Genomic DNA, 16,590 nt, shown 5'->3' on the forward strand with positions numbered 1-16,590 from the left:
CATTTCTCTATTCTGCATTGGTAAAAGCACATCTGGAACAACATGTTTAGTTCTTGGTGCTGCATCTTAAGAATTGACATTGCCAAACCCCAAGGTGTGCCCAGAGGATTGCAACCAAGATGATAAGGAGCCTGGAATGAAAAACTTAAGATGTGGAGGTGTTGTATGTGTTTATTCTGGAGAAGGGAAGGCTGTGGGGAGACATAATAGTTGTATTCAAGTACATGAAGTGCTATCATATAAAACAGGGGTCCCCAACCTCTGGTCCGTGGACCGGTACTGGTCCTCTCTCCCTCTCAATGGTTTTCTAAGCACTTCCTGAACATGCTAGGTCTTTCGTTTGTTTTGCTGGAAGGCTGAGTTTAGGATTGTCTCTTTTCCTTCCCACTTTCTTAGAAGCAGAAAGTCACTGGCCTAATCTAATACAATGTTATAATAATAGAAATAACCGACATTATTTGTTTGTTTATTTAGAAAATTTAGAATAAATATAATTCACTTAAATTATCCTGAAACCTTCCCCCCACCCTCCGTTCCATGGAAAAATTGTCTTCCATGAAACCAGTCCCTGGTGCCAAGACATTGTAGATTTGTCCAGGGGCCTTTCAGGCAGATAGAAAAGGAATAATGGGTATAAATTACATAGCAACAGATTACAACTGGACATCAGGAAGAACTTCCTAGGGATACGAGTTACGAAACAACAAGCTGCCTTAGAAATGGCATATCAGGTCCCTGTCGGAACGCTGCCATTCCGAGGGGAGGGGGGATTTAGATTGGGGAGTAGACAATCTGTTGCTTTGATGTATCTGTATGGAAATTTGGGAGGGGAGGAGATGGGCCATCAGACTTGTTAGACCAGAGGTCCCCAAACTTTTGGGCACCAGGGACCAGTGCCATGAAGAAAGGTTTTTCCACGGACCAGAGGGGGCGTGGTTTTGAATACTGCCTGCATCCCGAGGATGGACTTCCCTTGTTTGTGCAGCCCGCTTGTTGGTATACTGCGGACCGGTGCCGGACCACGGACCGGGGGTTGGGGACCCGTGTTAGACAACTTGTTATCACCTTGGCTCAGAGTTCTCATAACACGTTCACACCAGCGGATTGGCTCCTGATGGACTGGGGCATTTACATATTGGGGAATTTAGCTTAATGGTTTGTGCAGAAACTTCAGATTCTGCCTGACTGCCTTGCAATCACTTTCTCTCAGTAAAAGCTTCCTTTGAAATAATGTTTGTTTAAAGAGTCATACTTTCCTGGGTAGATAGCTGAGACAGGACCTTACATGGCAATCTTTTTTTCACTTTAAGTATTTAACTACTAGCTGCATGGCCATTTGCTAGGTATGCTATAGTGTTATTCCCATGCCAGACACAGACCACAGTAGATTATCTCCTAGGTGTCTTTCCAACTGCCATATAGGTAGTCCTCGATGTACAACCATTTATCTAACACTTTAGGACAGACATGTCAAACTCACGACGTAACGTGATGTCATGTAATGTATCGGAACTTTTCCCCCATTGCCGGCAATGGGGTGGGCGCGGTTTCTTTGTGATGCGTCCGGCCCGCAGGCCAGCAGTTTGACACCCCTGCTTTAGGAAGTCATGAGAGTGGAGCAGGCTGCATCAAAGGATTAGCAATACATCATACCCTGAAGAATAACATTCTTTTGTAAAATGCAGCTATCCAGAGCTGTCGATTCCAACTGCTCAAAGAGCGTAAGGAGCACCGCAACATTTCCCACTTACCTTCACCAACCATGGTTACTCCTATTGACATGCCTAGGAATTTACTTTTTGTCCAAACATGGGCGTTAACACACATCTTTCTCTCCACACATTCAGCATAGAACCCTGAGACTGGAGGATGGTGAGACACTTGTTCTGCCACAAACCGGACGGTGTAAGAGTCTGACTCTTCTTGAGCCTGGCTCTCTTCTGAAACAGGCACTTGCTCAGAGGCAGAATGAGATGAAGAGTTACTATTAATGCTGTTCAGTACATCGCTCTTCATCATCTTCCACGAACAGTGAAACGTTTCTCCGATGATTGGATTGTATGGTTTTTTGGCAATTGCCCCTTTGCGTCCTTCGTGAAAGGAAGTGAGATAATACTCAACAAAACGGATCATCCTCTCCTCAGGACTTGTGCCATTGGAAATGGAAATGAACAGATCTGGATGGGACATGAAATCGGCATACATTTCCAATAAAGAGCGCTTCTCTAAAATAAAAGTGGGAAGAACCACCTACAACAAAAGAAAACGATATTACAGAAAGATACATAATGACTTTCTGATTTTCTTCTCTCTTTTTTTTTAAGAGCACCAACAAAGGGGGGAAAAGGTTTTAGTGGAAGGCACAATGGTATAGATGACCGTTGTACATTTGTGGCTTTTAGTGTTTCATATTTTCTCATTCACAGTGCTTTTATGCTTCCACAAGATATTTTGGAATTAAAGGAGGGAGGGATGAAGGAGAAGAGGAATGGGGAAGGGGGGGAGGAGGAAGAAAAAAAGAAAAGGGGAGGAGGAAGAGATGACTCAGCCTTCTATCCTTCTGAGGTTGGTAAAATGAGGACCCAGATTATTAGGAGCAAAAATGTTGATTCTGTAAACTGTGTACAGAGCGTTGTAAAGTGCTATGAAGAGGTATGTAAGTCTAAGTGCTATTGCTAAGAGAAAAAGAGAGGGGGAGGATGGAGAGGAAGAGGGGAAGGGGAAGAGGGAGGAGGAAGAGGAAGGAGAAGGAGAAGGAGAAGGGGAAGGGTAGGAAGAAGAAGAAGAAGAAGGAGAAGGAGAAGGAGAAGAAGATGATAGTTTAAACTATCACTGTTCACTATATTTTTCTATACACTTTATTCTTGTAAGCCAGGGGTCTTCAAACTCGGCCCTTTTATGACTCATGGACTTCAACTCCCAGAATTCCTCAGCCAGCATGCCTGGCTGAGGAATTCTGGGAGTTGAAGTCCATGAGTCATAAAAGGGCCGAGTTTGAAGACCCCTGTTGTAAGCAATCATTGCCTTGGCCCGGCTTGTACAAATTTTATCTATTTCGTGGATCACTAACATTTATAATCCAAATTCATTTAGGAGCCATTTAGTCTGGACCCCACACTTCTGTGTTATATCATAAACTCTTCTTAAGCAACCCATTCCTGTTGTATTCAACTTATTTTTAAGTTTCTTTTTGTATGCCCAACTCACATGTAGGCCACAGCACATTCTTAGCTGTTTTGGGTTCTTCTGACAACGGAAAACATACTAGCCACTACATTTCAACCAGCCTTTGCACGTCTTAAAATTGATTGAGCTACCTTTCCCCTCTTTAAGAAATATTCTACCAAGGCACACGAATGTAAAGTAACAAATGTTCATTCTATTTTCCCCATCAAACACAACTACTTCAGTCTCTGATACTTAAACTTGCAGACCCATAATGTTCAATGCACTTCCAATTTTACATTAATTACAGAGCATTTGGATTCTTCTAAAAAAAAGACATGGTGTCACTTGTATGCACAGACATCCAAATCACTTCTAACATTTGCACCTGCGTTTCCTATATGTTTCTGTGTAGCCAAGGGGACATCACAAATCCTCGTTTCATTCCCTGCTCTATGCTGAAGCGTTCATTTAACTTTCCAATTTAGTCTCACACCAGCTTTACTTTCATCATCTCATACTGCTTTTATTGCATCCAGCAACCAACCTTAAATTTCATAGTCTCACCAAACATTCCATAATTCCTCTTGCCATATGTTTTCTCTAAATCAACAAACATACAATAAACTTACTTTCTCACATTCATACGTTTGACAAGGACTTGTTGAAGATCAAACCTGACACTTTCTGCCTGGCATAAAGCCACTCTGAACTTATTTTACTTAGCGACAATCAAAATTCTGCCACACAGCTTTTCAGGAAGACTTAACAAACTAATTGCTCTGTATTTTTGTATTTTTTTTTGCATTCAAGTCTTGCTACTTTTTCTGTTATAGAGGGGAAAGAGCCACTGCAGTCTTATCGTCAGTTACAGATGTACACATGTGTGCACATGCATACACATACTAGAAAACTCACACTTAATTCCATTCCATTAGCTTTGCTGGAGGATCCTTTTTCAGCCCTTTTCACACCTTCTGCAAAACTATTTTTTAATTCCCAACAACATTTTTAACTTCCATCCTCTTTTAATCTTAACCAAGCCTTGCTTTCTTTAATCCAGTTCTCAGGAACTATTTTTGTTTTAGGCACATTATACAGCACATCTCACACTCTCCCAGGTTCAGCTTTCATTCTCTCGTGTCATCGACCGTCTCTTTCAGCTTCTTCCTCCATCAACCATTCTTTTTTTTGTTACTTTCCATTCGCATAACTTCACACATTTCTGTGAGGTGCCGAAACAAAATTCCTCTCGTTCTGTTCCAAGCAGCTTTCACGTTCTTTTTCCTTACAGCCAGTTTCCATTCATTCTCTTGGGGGAATAATCTACCTTCTAATTTTTTTTGATACAGCCCTAGCACTTTCTCTTCCTGCAGCTAGTTCACTTTCACTCTTTTTTCTTTCACTTCTTTCTTTTTCTTCCATATCCACTTTTTCCCCCCAAGAATATTTTTCTGAAGATAGAAAGAAAATGAAATCCCACATATTGAAGATTGGATTGGGATTGTTGACTTCTGAGATGCCTTTAGACTGTAGTACTAAGAAGATCTGTTTTTGATTTATAGCAAGTTAAATAAAAAAGGATATGTTTGTATCTGTGTACAGTTTATACCTATATAGAAATCTCTTTTTTAAGTTTCATTTTATCTCCCTTGTTTATCATGCTGTATTTTTATTAATAAGCAAAAAATAGAAAAATGCCAGTTTTTCTGACTTACATTCTCACAATCTTTCATGAAGGATCAAATCAGTTGTGCTTTTTCATTCATTACTTTTTCATGGATACATAGGAATAAACTTATAATTAAACACACGGGCAAAACCACATGTAACTATCACAACCCACGGATTCCTACTTTCCTGTGCACCACACAATTTAGATGACACCAATTCATACTTTCTGGCTACATCCTAGCCCCTTTGTTCATAGTTAATCTTATACCTTGACCCCCTGCATCTATTCATCAACTCGACTCCACAACACCAGGCCGTTTGCATTCTCATATATTACAGTTTTCTTTCAGTATCACAGATACACAGCATATATTTCTTTCTTTTTCTTTCATTTCCGAATTCATATTCTTTGCCATTTACTCCACTTACATTCTAAGTCACATTTTTTTCATATGTCACAGTAGTCACCACATGAGCCCATGTGATTTAATCAATTGATGCTCTCACTTAAAAAAAAATAAATAAAGAAGGTGATCAGCTTGAGTAATAACCATGCAACTCCCAGCCTTCTTTGCTAATGGCAAGGGCCACAAGGGTCAGTTTGGACACCTTTTGATTAGTATTTCACAAGAGCAACCAAAGCCCAATTTTACCCCTATCAGGTTCATAGTATTCTAAGGCACTTAGGACCCGTAAGGCTATCTTGCAAGCCAACAAACTATTGCTGCATCTCACCAGTCAGGAAGTACCTAATGTGCTGACATACAAACAGGATACAAACGATATGCAATAGTACAAATTACATAGTTATATCATGAACATTTCTTTCAATTCACATTTACCAACTTGAACAATTTTTGAACGTAGAGCATGCCGCCCATTTCAGGTCCGTTAATGGGCAAATCCTAAATATCGTGTTTGATATTACTATTTTAATATGATGGTTGAATCCCAAGACAGCTCTCTGAACAAACCGTAACACAGAATGGCTAGGACAAACTCCAGTTTATAGGAGTACATTCCTTTGCCTTTAATATAGAGCAATATTTAGAGCAACTTACTCTTGTTAAGTCCATGCCAAGCTTGAGTTGAGAAAGAAGGTGCAAGATAACACTGCGCTGTTCTTCCACAGCTCCAAGGTCATCCTCTTTATTCTCACATGTGTCTTCTAACTCATCTTCTGGATTTATTTCCTCTGGTTCCTGGGATAAATCCCAAAAAAACCCATAAGGTATTTAAAATTTTTAGTATTCTAAACTTTTTTGGTGCCATGACTCAGTACAGACAACTTCTTAAATGCCACAAACGATGTTTCTTTTCTTAAACAATGATATCAATATGTATACATTCTCCTTCTTTTAGCTTACCTATAGATGAGGCTATAGACCAGACATGTCAAACACAAGGCCTGGGGGGGGGGGGGGCGGATCCGGCCCGCGAAGTGGTTTCATGCGGCCCGCGAAGCCATCCTGGAAACAGTGAGGGAACGGCCCCCGCTGCCTTGGCCCTGGCCCAGAGACCCTCCTTCTGCCAGAGACCCTCAGATCTGTCCCACTCCTGCCCAGGCCCCCATAGGCACCCTTGATGCGAACGATGTAGAGCTGGCCACGCCCACCCAGTAGGCCATACGCACTCTAGCCACGCCCACCCAGTAGGCCACGCCCACCCAGGCCATACACACTCTAGCCACACCCACCCAGTAGGCCACGCCCACCCTGGCCATACCCACCCGGCCCCCTGAGGGCAACCGCAATGCTGATGCAGCCCTCAATGAAATTGAGTTTGACACCCCTGCTATACACTATAATAAGATCCTATAATAGTTTGGGTTTGGTTTTTTGAGTACTGACAATGCAATCAGCTCATATATTAAATTACGTTACAATGTGGAATTTGCAGTAAACAATTATTAAATCCCTTCTAGAGATAAACCTGTAGAAGAAAACTGCCTGTTTATATCTAGATGTCATGCCTTCCAGAGGGAACTCTTGCTGTAGACTTAGTATCACTTTCGAGTTCTCTTCCCTGCTCTTCTCTTCACACTTTCCCAACAAGCACACACGCCTAGATTCTATCGCTTTACCACTCCATCGAGTTATCAGAACTTTTTCAAGAATTCAAGTTACGGTAATCATTTGTTCAGTTTTGTTTATAATGTGGCTTGGTTTCGTTTCTGCACGTCATACGTCACTGGAGTTGTGACGTTTCCTTAGGCTATAGTCCATGTACAGGTGTCACTGGATGCTTTTATTACTGCAACAGCTATCCAGATGCCTTCTCAGTCATCAGAAGCCAAGAGCTGGCAATTATTACAGCCTGGCTAAACAGCACACACCAAATCTCAAGACAACATCTGATTTCCTTTGGCCGTGTCACGTTTGCAAATTCATTGGAGAAGTGAACCATGCCAGGAATAGTTAGTGGAACAAGAAGGGGAAAGCAAAGAACACGCTGGCTTGATAGCACCCAAACTGATAGAAAGATGAATCTCCAACCACTGAAAGACATTGTTCTGGATAGGGAAGCATGGAGAGCACTTGCCTGTAACGTCCCCAAGCGCCCGACATGACTGAATGGTTAAAACAACCACAAAATAGCACTCCCAGAGCTTTTGCCCTTGTGAATCAAGTGCAAATAAGAATATATAGCCCCATGGCATAGAATTATGATGGATGGTAATCACAACCACCTCATCTTTGCCAAGAGAAGAAAGCAGAAATGGAGCAGCTATGTAGGCTCAAAGACATCTCTGCTCCTTAATTGTTTCTGTACTCTTAACAATATGGGATAAAAAAGGAGAAATAATAACCAGAGAAGTGGCCCGAAGAAAAGACAGCTACAAAGAACTAACAGTAGCTACAAAACTAACACAATAAATCCTGGACTTTCATCTTCCCACAATAGTTTATCTAACTTTTATTATTTACTTACAGTATACTTTTACTAGCTTGTTAACATTACAAAACATCCCTTTCTCTAGGTCAGGCAAAAGAAATTACTATTAAATTCCCCTAGAAGTTCTTGACTTGCATTCCTTGAAAGTTTTCATGGTTCAACCCACATATTACTTTAAAACAATATATAGCTACATTAATTACAGTTTCACTAATGTTTATTTGTCCCAATATTCTGCAACTTATTCTAAGTTTAAACTTTAGTGAGATAAGAGTCTATTCTTTTCTGGATAACTATAGTTGATTCTTCCAAGAGTGGTCCTTTTCTTTAAAATAAAACAGGAAAAACAAAAACACAATGCACAGCTAAGTGTTTTACACCTTACCACAGTTAGTTGACCAGATTCAGAATTGGACTGTTCCTGTCTGACTGATGCTGGCTTTGTTTCATCTGCAGGGAAATTCTGATCAGCTCCATTTTTGAAGTGATTTGGCAAAGAAATCTTTGGTTCCAACCAGCTGATGGTTGTTCCTGAAGCAAGAGAGACCTTATGCTGAAATTTGCTCATATTTGAGGAATTGAAGCTTTTCCTAAAATTGCTTCTGCCATTCAACAGTGTCACGCCCTCTCTTCCAAGACACGAAAGGCAACTAAAACTTGCTCTGCAGCAACAAGAAAACAGTTGGATACAAGACAGCACCACCTTCTCATTCTCTTCTCATTAGAGGGAGGCCTATGACACAGAACATGTTCCTGACTAGAAGGGGGTTATGAAAGATGTAATCAGACACTGGATAAAGAACCCAGTAAGACTAGATTGTTATATAATATCGTTAAGACAGGTTGCTGAATCAACAGTGTAGGCGTGCCATTAAAACAGGGAGAAGGAAATATAACTAAAGTAAAATAATGCAAGTTTAGGTCAAAAAGAATGTCACAATAGTCTGCTCTATTATATAAATTACAATTACTTGAAAATAAAAGCTATTTAATGATGCTGGTATCTCCAATTACCTCTCCACTCCCAGTTAGTCTTCCTGAATGGATACATTTCCTTATCAATAATGAAAATGTTCCATTCTGTTCTCAAATGCTAGTGTTTGCAGAAACTAATAAACTCCTGCATAAAATTGAATAAAGGAACATCTGGGTTCAGCCTGACAGCCTGTTCCATCTTCAGCTTATAGTCTTGGATTTATCAGCTTAGTCACTAAAAACAAAACTTAGAAAAAAGCACTTTACATAGTATTTATCTGGATAGACTGAACATATTTTATATACAGTAATTAAACTTCAAGCCAATGGCAATGAACTCTGTCAGGAGTCCTAAATATTGGAGGAGTGTGTACGTCCTATTTTGCATGTAAATCCCTATGCTTTTCATTTTGCATAATAATGACATTTCTATTTGGTGGGCATTGTTTTAATTCTTTTGCTTTTACGTAGGCTTATTAAAAACTTCTAAAACATAGAAAACAGACACAAATTCAACTGGCATTCAGTTATATAGATTAAAATATTCTTGAAAAAGGAACATCTTCAGAGAACTGAGATCCTAAGACCATCCCAGGCTAATTATGATCTGGTTTACAGATTGCATTAAGTCAAAGCTGGTTTAACTACTATTAATTCAATGGCTGGTATGCATAATGGACTTTTATTATATGACTTAATGCCAAACAGGTAACGTATGTATGTGTACCCTTACCCACTTAAGAGGAAACAGCAAAATCATTTATAAATAAGCTACTCATGCTTTGATATTCTAGTCCCAATAAGTACAAAACTATACAGGCAAAGCTTTATACTACCCCATTCTGTTGAAGATCGAATTTTTAAAACATTTGTCTTATATAGGTGGGTGGTCTTTAAGTATAGGTTGCAGTTTTGAAACAATGCATCACTTGTTCCATATTATCTCTTACACAGCCTTTCCACTCAAAGATGCAGAATTCAGGATTTCATCCTCTGGAAATCAACTTTGGAATCAGACAATCAATTCAAGGATCAAATACACTACAGGATTCTGAACAAAACTGTATAACTGAGTAATGAGTCACTGGCTCCGCATCTTTTACATAAGCCTCTTAGAAAACAAAATGTCAACAGAGAGAGTGGATAATTTCTAAGTTATCAAATCCTAATGTACTACGAAAGCATGTCCCATCATTGCTTGACAGGCTTTATTTGAGGAAACAGAAATTTTAGCAGTTGAAAATATGCCTGCTATGAAGAGTGCCTTTTGCAATCAATGTGTTTAATGGATCTGCTAAATAAATTCTGCTTCAGCAATTTTCCCTCATGCATTTAAAGTACGTTTGCATATATGGTGATTATAGTGTCATCTGACATGATTTAAAGTGATCTGATTTCAGGAATAGGCAGCGTATGCAAAACATCAACTATAAAGTCAGAGACAAATGACAAAAATAGAGATAAAAAGATTACAGCTATTACAGTTTTAGCAAATGACTGCTTCAACAATTAATTTAAGGCATGTACTTTTTATATTATTAGTACTGCTCTCTATAAATACTGTCTGAAACTGAATTCCTCTCCAAATACAAGTCCAAATGACACTGAGAGTAAATTCCCATAAGGAATCCACTTTCTGAAGAGGAATACGCCAGAGATTCCTTAGTGCAGGGGTGTCGAACTGGCGGCCCATGAGCCAGATGTGTCATGCGCAGGCCTCCTCGCACGTGATCTGCAAAGGCAAAATCCTCGCGATACATCACATAACGCAATCAGGTTTGACACCTGGGCCTTAGAGGTTTCCAGAAAAAACAAAATGCACAACTTCTGATGTTTACCTTTTTATTCAAACAGAGCAAGGATGATAACTCACCAGTAGATAAGGATCCCTTTTGTTGTGATGCGTGCTGCAGCTGGAGAATGTGAAAACAGTCATTTAAACAATTCATTGTTGCCATCGAGGTTGCCTTGAGCATCAGTAGGTCTTGGTCTAAGGAGGAAAGATGACCGGAGGCAGGGAGGCATTCAATGCTTCTTACCAAATCTCTCTGCTGTCCTTCAGCTTGAGACATCTTCTGCAGTTAATCAAGGCACAAAGGTTTCACAATGTTGTTAACATGAAACTTCAGGAAAACCCTTTTTAAAAAAAGTTTTTTAAAAAAGGTTTCCCTGGTCAAAATGGTATTTTGTGAAAATAGTATTCCTTGTAGTTCAGTCAAATGTTCTTTACGAGGGTTGTAAAAATCTGTAATTTACTCTTTAGCAAAGAAACAGCTGTCATTACAATAACTGACAACTTATTTGCTAATTTTCACACTTATGAATAAGAAATAGTAAAGACAAGAATCAGTTAAAGATTTTTTAAATCCCAAACCATTCAATTTCTTAGCCTCAGGGATCAGCACCCAAATCCTCTGCTTCTCAGTATATTTCCTTGCTCTTTTATTCTTACCTCAGATTTCGAAGATCTAACAAGTTCTCAGATTTTATACTGGATATTGTACATAAATTAATTATAATTGACTTATATTTTGCTTTTCAATCTGCTCCTATTTCAAAGGAAGGAATCTTATAAAAATGTGATAGCGGATTTGGGTTTTGTTTTTTTTCCTGAAAAAGGGATAAATTCATCTAAGTGGAAAAAATAGCAATTTAAAGAGGGGATCTAGAATTTTGATTCATGGTCAAAATCCAGCACAAGTACTTTACATATTACTTCAATATTATATATGTATGAATAGATTATCTCTTGCATCTGAGAAACCAAGAGTTGGAATCAAGTCCAAAGCAATCAAAGAAGCAGGAATCTAACACAATCTATTAGAAATGCTAACGCCAACTATTTTTCCGGAACTCAGGATTGTTGTTTTCCCACTATATCCAGGCACCATATATGCATATATACCGCCCTACTCCCAAAGGACTCAGGGCGGTTTACAAGGCAAAATTTAAAAACAATACAATATAAAATAAAAATAAAATTAAATTAAGTCTAGCCCCAAAAAATTAAAATCACAATTTAAAAACATTAAAACCCCTCAGTCCAGACCAGATAGCTCAAAGAGCCAGGTTTTTAGGTCCCGGCAAAATGAACGAAGGTCAGGAGGCAGTCCGGAGTTCCGTTGGCAGTTGATTCCATAGGGCAGGCGCACCCACAGAGAACGCCCTCCCTCTGGGGATCGCCCGTCAGCATTTAGACTTGTTAATTTTCACTAGATCTTAAAAGTATCTGATTACAGAAAAGTCCAAATAGACGTTTTGTGTTCTCTTACACCCATTTATATGCTCTTTTTCTCCCCTACTTAAAGTCTTTTACAATGCCAAATAAGTTCATTTTCCATCTATGCTGAATCAAATATATTAATCCCAGTCAGCTTTCCATCAGTATTTGGATTCTGCTTCTAATTCTACTGCCAACTTTAGTGCATTAAGTAATGGTAGCATTTAGCAATGTGGAGAGGTCAAGGCATACATAGAGATTGGAGGATGAGATATATAGAAGGATAATGAGAAAAGTCAGTAAGCCAAAGAAGAGAAAAAGAAAAGAGAGTAGATCAGGTCAACTGGGCATTCTTTGCCTCCTAGCTATGCCTAAGAAATCAAGAAATATAATGACTACACTGAACCCAACCTTCACCCACTGCTAACTAACATCTATAATGAAAAAGGAAAACTGAATGCAGGGTTGAAGAATTCTCACAACTTTAGTTTTTGGTTTGCATATAGCACTGTCCAAAATTAAATGCATGTGATGTTTTCATACAGCAATCCTTTGTTCTCACAAGTCAAAATTTGTTTTAATGCAACAAGTAAACATTAGAAACACTTTTTTACAAAGTGCCCTAGTCAATTACAGTAGTTACTCAAGATATGAGGCAAAGCAACGTCTAACTAATATAAGCTGATGTACAAGATACATAAAAATGTTAGGTCATTCAAGCCTGTGCTACGGATTTTTGTCAAGTCACTAATTCAGATGTTTTACCAACAGTATCATTTTAGAAAAACATTGCAAGAAAGTAGCTTTTAAATAAACCTAAGCAAATAGTAGGCAAAATATTCCTGGATATATTTAAAATATTAAATATTCCTTGATATATTTCAACAACCAACCAAGTTGCTGGAAGCTGGGCTGCATATAAATTTAATTTATTATTAACAGTACTAACAAAAGAATGTCACCGAGGGAAATGTGTACTTTTTTGAACATGCAACCACAGTATGCGAAGAGAAACATTCAACTTAAGAGGACACATATTGTATCTGTGCATCTTGTGGTATTCCGGTATGAATTAGAAATATGAGACTGCGTCTTTTCAAGATATCAGTTATATAAAGAAGGGTAAGCCTCAATAAATTCTCAAAACTGGTAGGGTCCCGGTGTTTTTCCACAAAAATAATCATGGTTTTTAAGAAGGCACAGGGGGGCTATTCACCTTCTAAAGGGAAACCATTCTTCCAGAGAAATGAAAAAAAAACAAAGATCTATACAAACCTCTCGTACATCGATTAAATGATCTGGCTGCAGAATGGGAATTCTCTTCCCAGTTGGCAACTTGTGATGGCCAACACTGAAAAAGGAAGCTGTGTTTTGGCTGGGTCTTCTCTGCGTACCAGGAGAGCCACTTCCTTGAGATGCGAGAGAGAAGCTGCGAGATTTCAGAGGGGGATTGTTCTGGTGAACAAACATATGTATTAGGAAATCCTTGAAAACTAATTGTTTAAATGTCCATCCTTCTAACTTGCCCATTTTATGAAGTACGTAACTATTTCCTTATTAGGCTGCTTCTAAATTACTGATAATATATTCTAATACAATTATTAATACAACCAGGCTAGGAGCATGTATTAAATATTCTTTGGGGGCTAGGGCTGGCATCCATCACAGTCACATACCCCAGACCCAGCATTGCATGGAAGACAATATACAGTTTGGTCGTTAAGTGTTTGTGTTCCACTTTTCGTATTTGATTAATCCTAGAAAAGCTCTACAATGAAGCAGAGGGCAGCAGATGCTTCACTGTTCTTTTTGCAGAAATTCAATTGTTTTTCAGCACTAAAGGTTGCAAGATATACTTGGAAAATTCTTAAGCATAACTTAAAAGTTCCATTCCTCTTTATGTGAAAAACCGATAGTCTGAGATAACCGAATGTAAAAGTGGCTGTTGTTTTAATACTCATCCAAAAAAATTATTAACCCTCTAGTGCAGCATATTATCATTTATTTAACCTGATCCTGTGTAAAAAACATTCATGATGATCTAAATATATTGAGCTAAAGCATTTTTTAAAAATTTCTGTTTGGAACAGGTGTTTTAGCTATTTTTGAAATTCCCGGATTACTTGGTTGTTGGAAAGTATCATAGATGAATTTAATAGTTAATTGGCAAGAATTTTGAAATCAGAATTAGAATATCCTATTAACACAAATAAATTTTAAAACTTTAAATGCTTAAAAGAATGTAAAATGAGTTTGTTATGTTAAGATTAGATTAATTCATCAAAATATTTTTGTTTAATGAACATCTCAGCATATATTACAACTGCAAATCTTTTTATCCTAAAAATAATAATTTGAAGATATTGGATACAAATTAACTCTACAGTTAATAGGCTGTTTTTCTTACTGTTAATATTATTTGGGGAAGACAAGTAAAGACTAAAAATTATAACGCAATGTTGAACTATATATCAAAACATGGAATTTATAAATTTATGAAGAATTTGGGACATATCAAGCTTACCAGTGTAGCTAAAAAGAGAAATTTGGATGACTGCAAAGAAATAACCTCTAGACTTTAAATATAGGACTGAAGTAGTAATACATTCACTCTCAGCTTTGAATCAACGAAATAAAAAGACTAATCAGTATGATCCTATGAACAAGAATTAATTATCTGCTTAAAATGGTTGGCTTTTATTAATAGTAAATATTTTTATGTTATTGCTCTTGCATTGCTGTTGCTTTTTCATACTTTTGTTTTTATTTTGAATTTTGTCTTTTTTCACATTATAGCAATACAAAAATGAATATAAAAACAAACATGTGGAACGGGGGAAGTTTCCATAGACTGAATCTGCCTTATTAATTTTATTTTGCAAAGATACAACACTATGTATTCTTTTCCAGATGGCTGGCTAATGATAATGCTTAAAGTTTAAAGCCAGATTCCACTGTTTATGAGCAACTGAAAGAGGACATGATAAGTTCAATTTTGCAACCTAGAAAACTGGTTTATCAGTCATGGTGCAGCAACACATTTAGGAACTGCAATATACAGTGAATTCATTTTACTTGGTGAATCACTTAATAGAGCTTCCTCAATATGTTACAAAACTCCATTTGAGATTTACTAGGCTATGCCAGCCATCATCACTTTCATACATGCCAGCTGCTGACTGACAACAATTACACTAAGCATTAACCATGATAGTCAATAATATCAGCTAGTCAAATATTATCCACCTTTTCATTTCTGCAAGAGCAAACACATTCACAACCCCTTTTCACCTATGTTCATTCTGAAACAGTCACACTGCATTCAATAAGCTTTACTCCCAGATAATTGCAGCTTTTAATTTTGCTAAGTAATTTTAATTTTACTAAGTAAAAACAGATCCAAGACTTCCCAACTGTTCCAAGAGACGTTATACATCAAATAAGTTAAAACAATTAGAAAATTACAGAGGGCTCATATAAATTGATCACAATAATAACCCAATTTATAAAAAGTGATGTATACAGCTGCTTTGTTCCTCTCTTTGGACAAGCTGTAAACAACACAGAACATCTTTGAAAACTTGACTTTCATCAATGTTTCATCTAAACTTAATAGTTCAATATTTATTGCTTGTTTTAAATCTGAGGACTATGATTTCCAGAGACCTTGGATTCTTTTCAGTCTTATAAAGATAAAAGTAACTATGTGCACAGCTAGGATTTTTTTTAAATGAGATTCTGTTTGTGAAAAGTAACAGGAATCTTATGCTTTGGAATGGTTTTGTTAAATTGTATCATTTTTTTGGATAAAACTTTAGCTGCACATTAAAGGAAAAAGGAACCTACAAGTCAGCTACAGGAAGGTTGACCCTTAATCTGTAGATTTTTTACACCCAAATTAAATTAAATCCAATTGATCTTGACTTTGTTGCTGTTCTTGTATCGGGTTTTCTTTTCTTTGGTAAATGTAAGTAGGACCTATTGATCTATTGGTCCACATGATTTGTAGACATTATACACTCTTATTGCTGCATGACTTACAGTGTTTGTTACAGACAGTACCTTTCCAATTGCTTCAGTGTGGTGTTGTGTGCATATCTGCAGCCTGCTGACCCAATGCTGTCTTTCTTTGGCATCTGTAGCTGAATAAAAAGCAAAAGGAGAAGAATTTTCACAATACAGTTTCAATTCCAGTTATATTGAAAGAGTCTAGCTTTCTGTGAATGGACAAAAGAAGTTCCCCACCATCATCATAGCAGAATGAGTGGCTATTTCCACCTCTGCTAAAAAACGTTTTTCCAGAAGAATGTGGAAACTCCTAAACAGCTAGCAGATTATGCTGGAGACTGCCAGAGGGGGGGGAAAAAGTGATGAAATTCACCGAATAAATCTACTTTTTGCTAGCAGCAACATTTAAAAGTGAAATTTTGCTCAAGGGATACTAAACTGGAAAACGATACTAAACGACAGAGTCAACTTCAAGGGCTACAACAAAAGATACAGCAAGGTATTTGCCAAAACACATAAACTAACGACTATGAGAGCTAGTAACAAAAAAGCATACTGTCTTTTACATTGCGTTCATTTTCACATGACAGAACAGACAAGTAATGCACCTAACAAAAACAATTTGAATACTAAACTTTACATTAATTTTAATG

The 16,590-nt window shown here is 37.7% G+C and overlaps 1 protein-coding gene across 3 annotated transcripts in view; it reads right to left on the bottom strand.

The window, feature by feature from the left end:
* The window catches only part of OSBPL11 (oxysterol binding protein like 11), a 51,501-nt gene that overhangs the window by 11,502 nt on the left and 23,409 nt on the right, over positions 1–16,590 (bottom strand). For 2 of the 3 annotated variants that reach the window (XM_083348216.1, XM_083348214.1), the window contains exons 4-9: positions 15,992–16,071; positions 13,205–13,384; positions 10,583–10,784; positions 8,120–8,265; positions 5,901–6,041; positions 1,752–2,250 (exon numbers count right to left, since the gene is read on the bottom strand). In XM_083348216.1, coding sequence (XP_083204342.1) covers positions 1,752–2,250; positions 5,901–6,041; positions 8,120–8,265; positions 10,583–10,784; positions 13,205–13,384; positions 15,992–16,071 — 1,248 coding nt within the window. Of the gene's footprint in view, positions 1–1,751; positions 2,251–5,900; positions 6,042–8,119; positions 8,266–10,582; positions 10,785–13,204; positions 13,385–15,970; positions 16,072–16,590 lie in introns of all 3 variants that reach the window. The other variant, XM_083348215.1, reaches the window with a different exon arrangement.

Source organism: Vipera ursinii (genome assembly GCF_947247035.1).
Source record: "Vipera ursinii genome assembly, chromosome: 1".
In the NCBI taxonomy this organism is placed as follows: Eukaryota; Metazoa; Chordata; class Lepidosauria; order Squamata; family Viperidae; genus Vipera; species Vipera ursinii.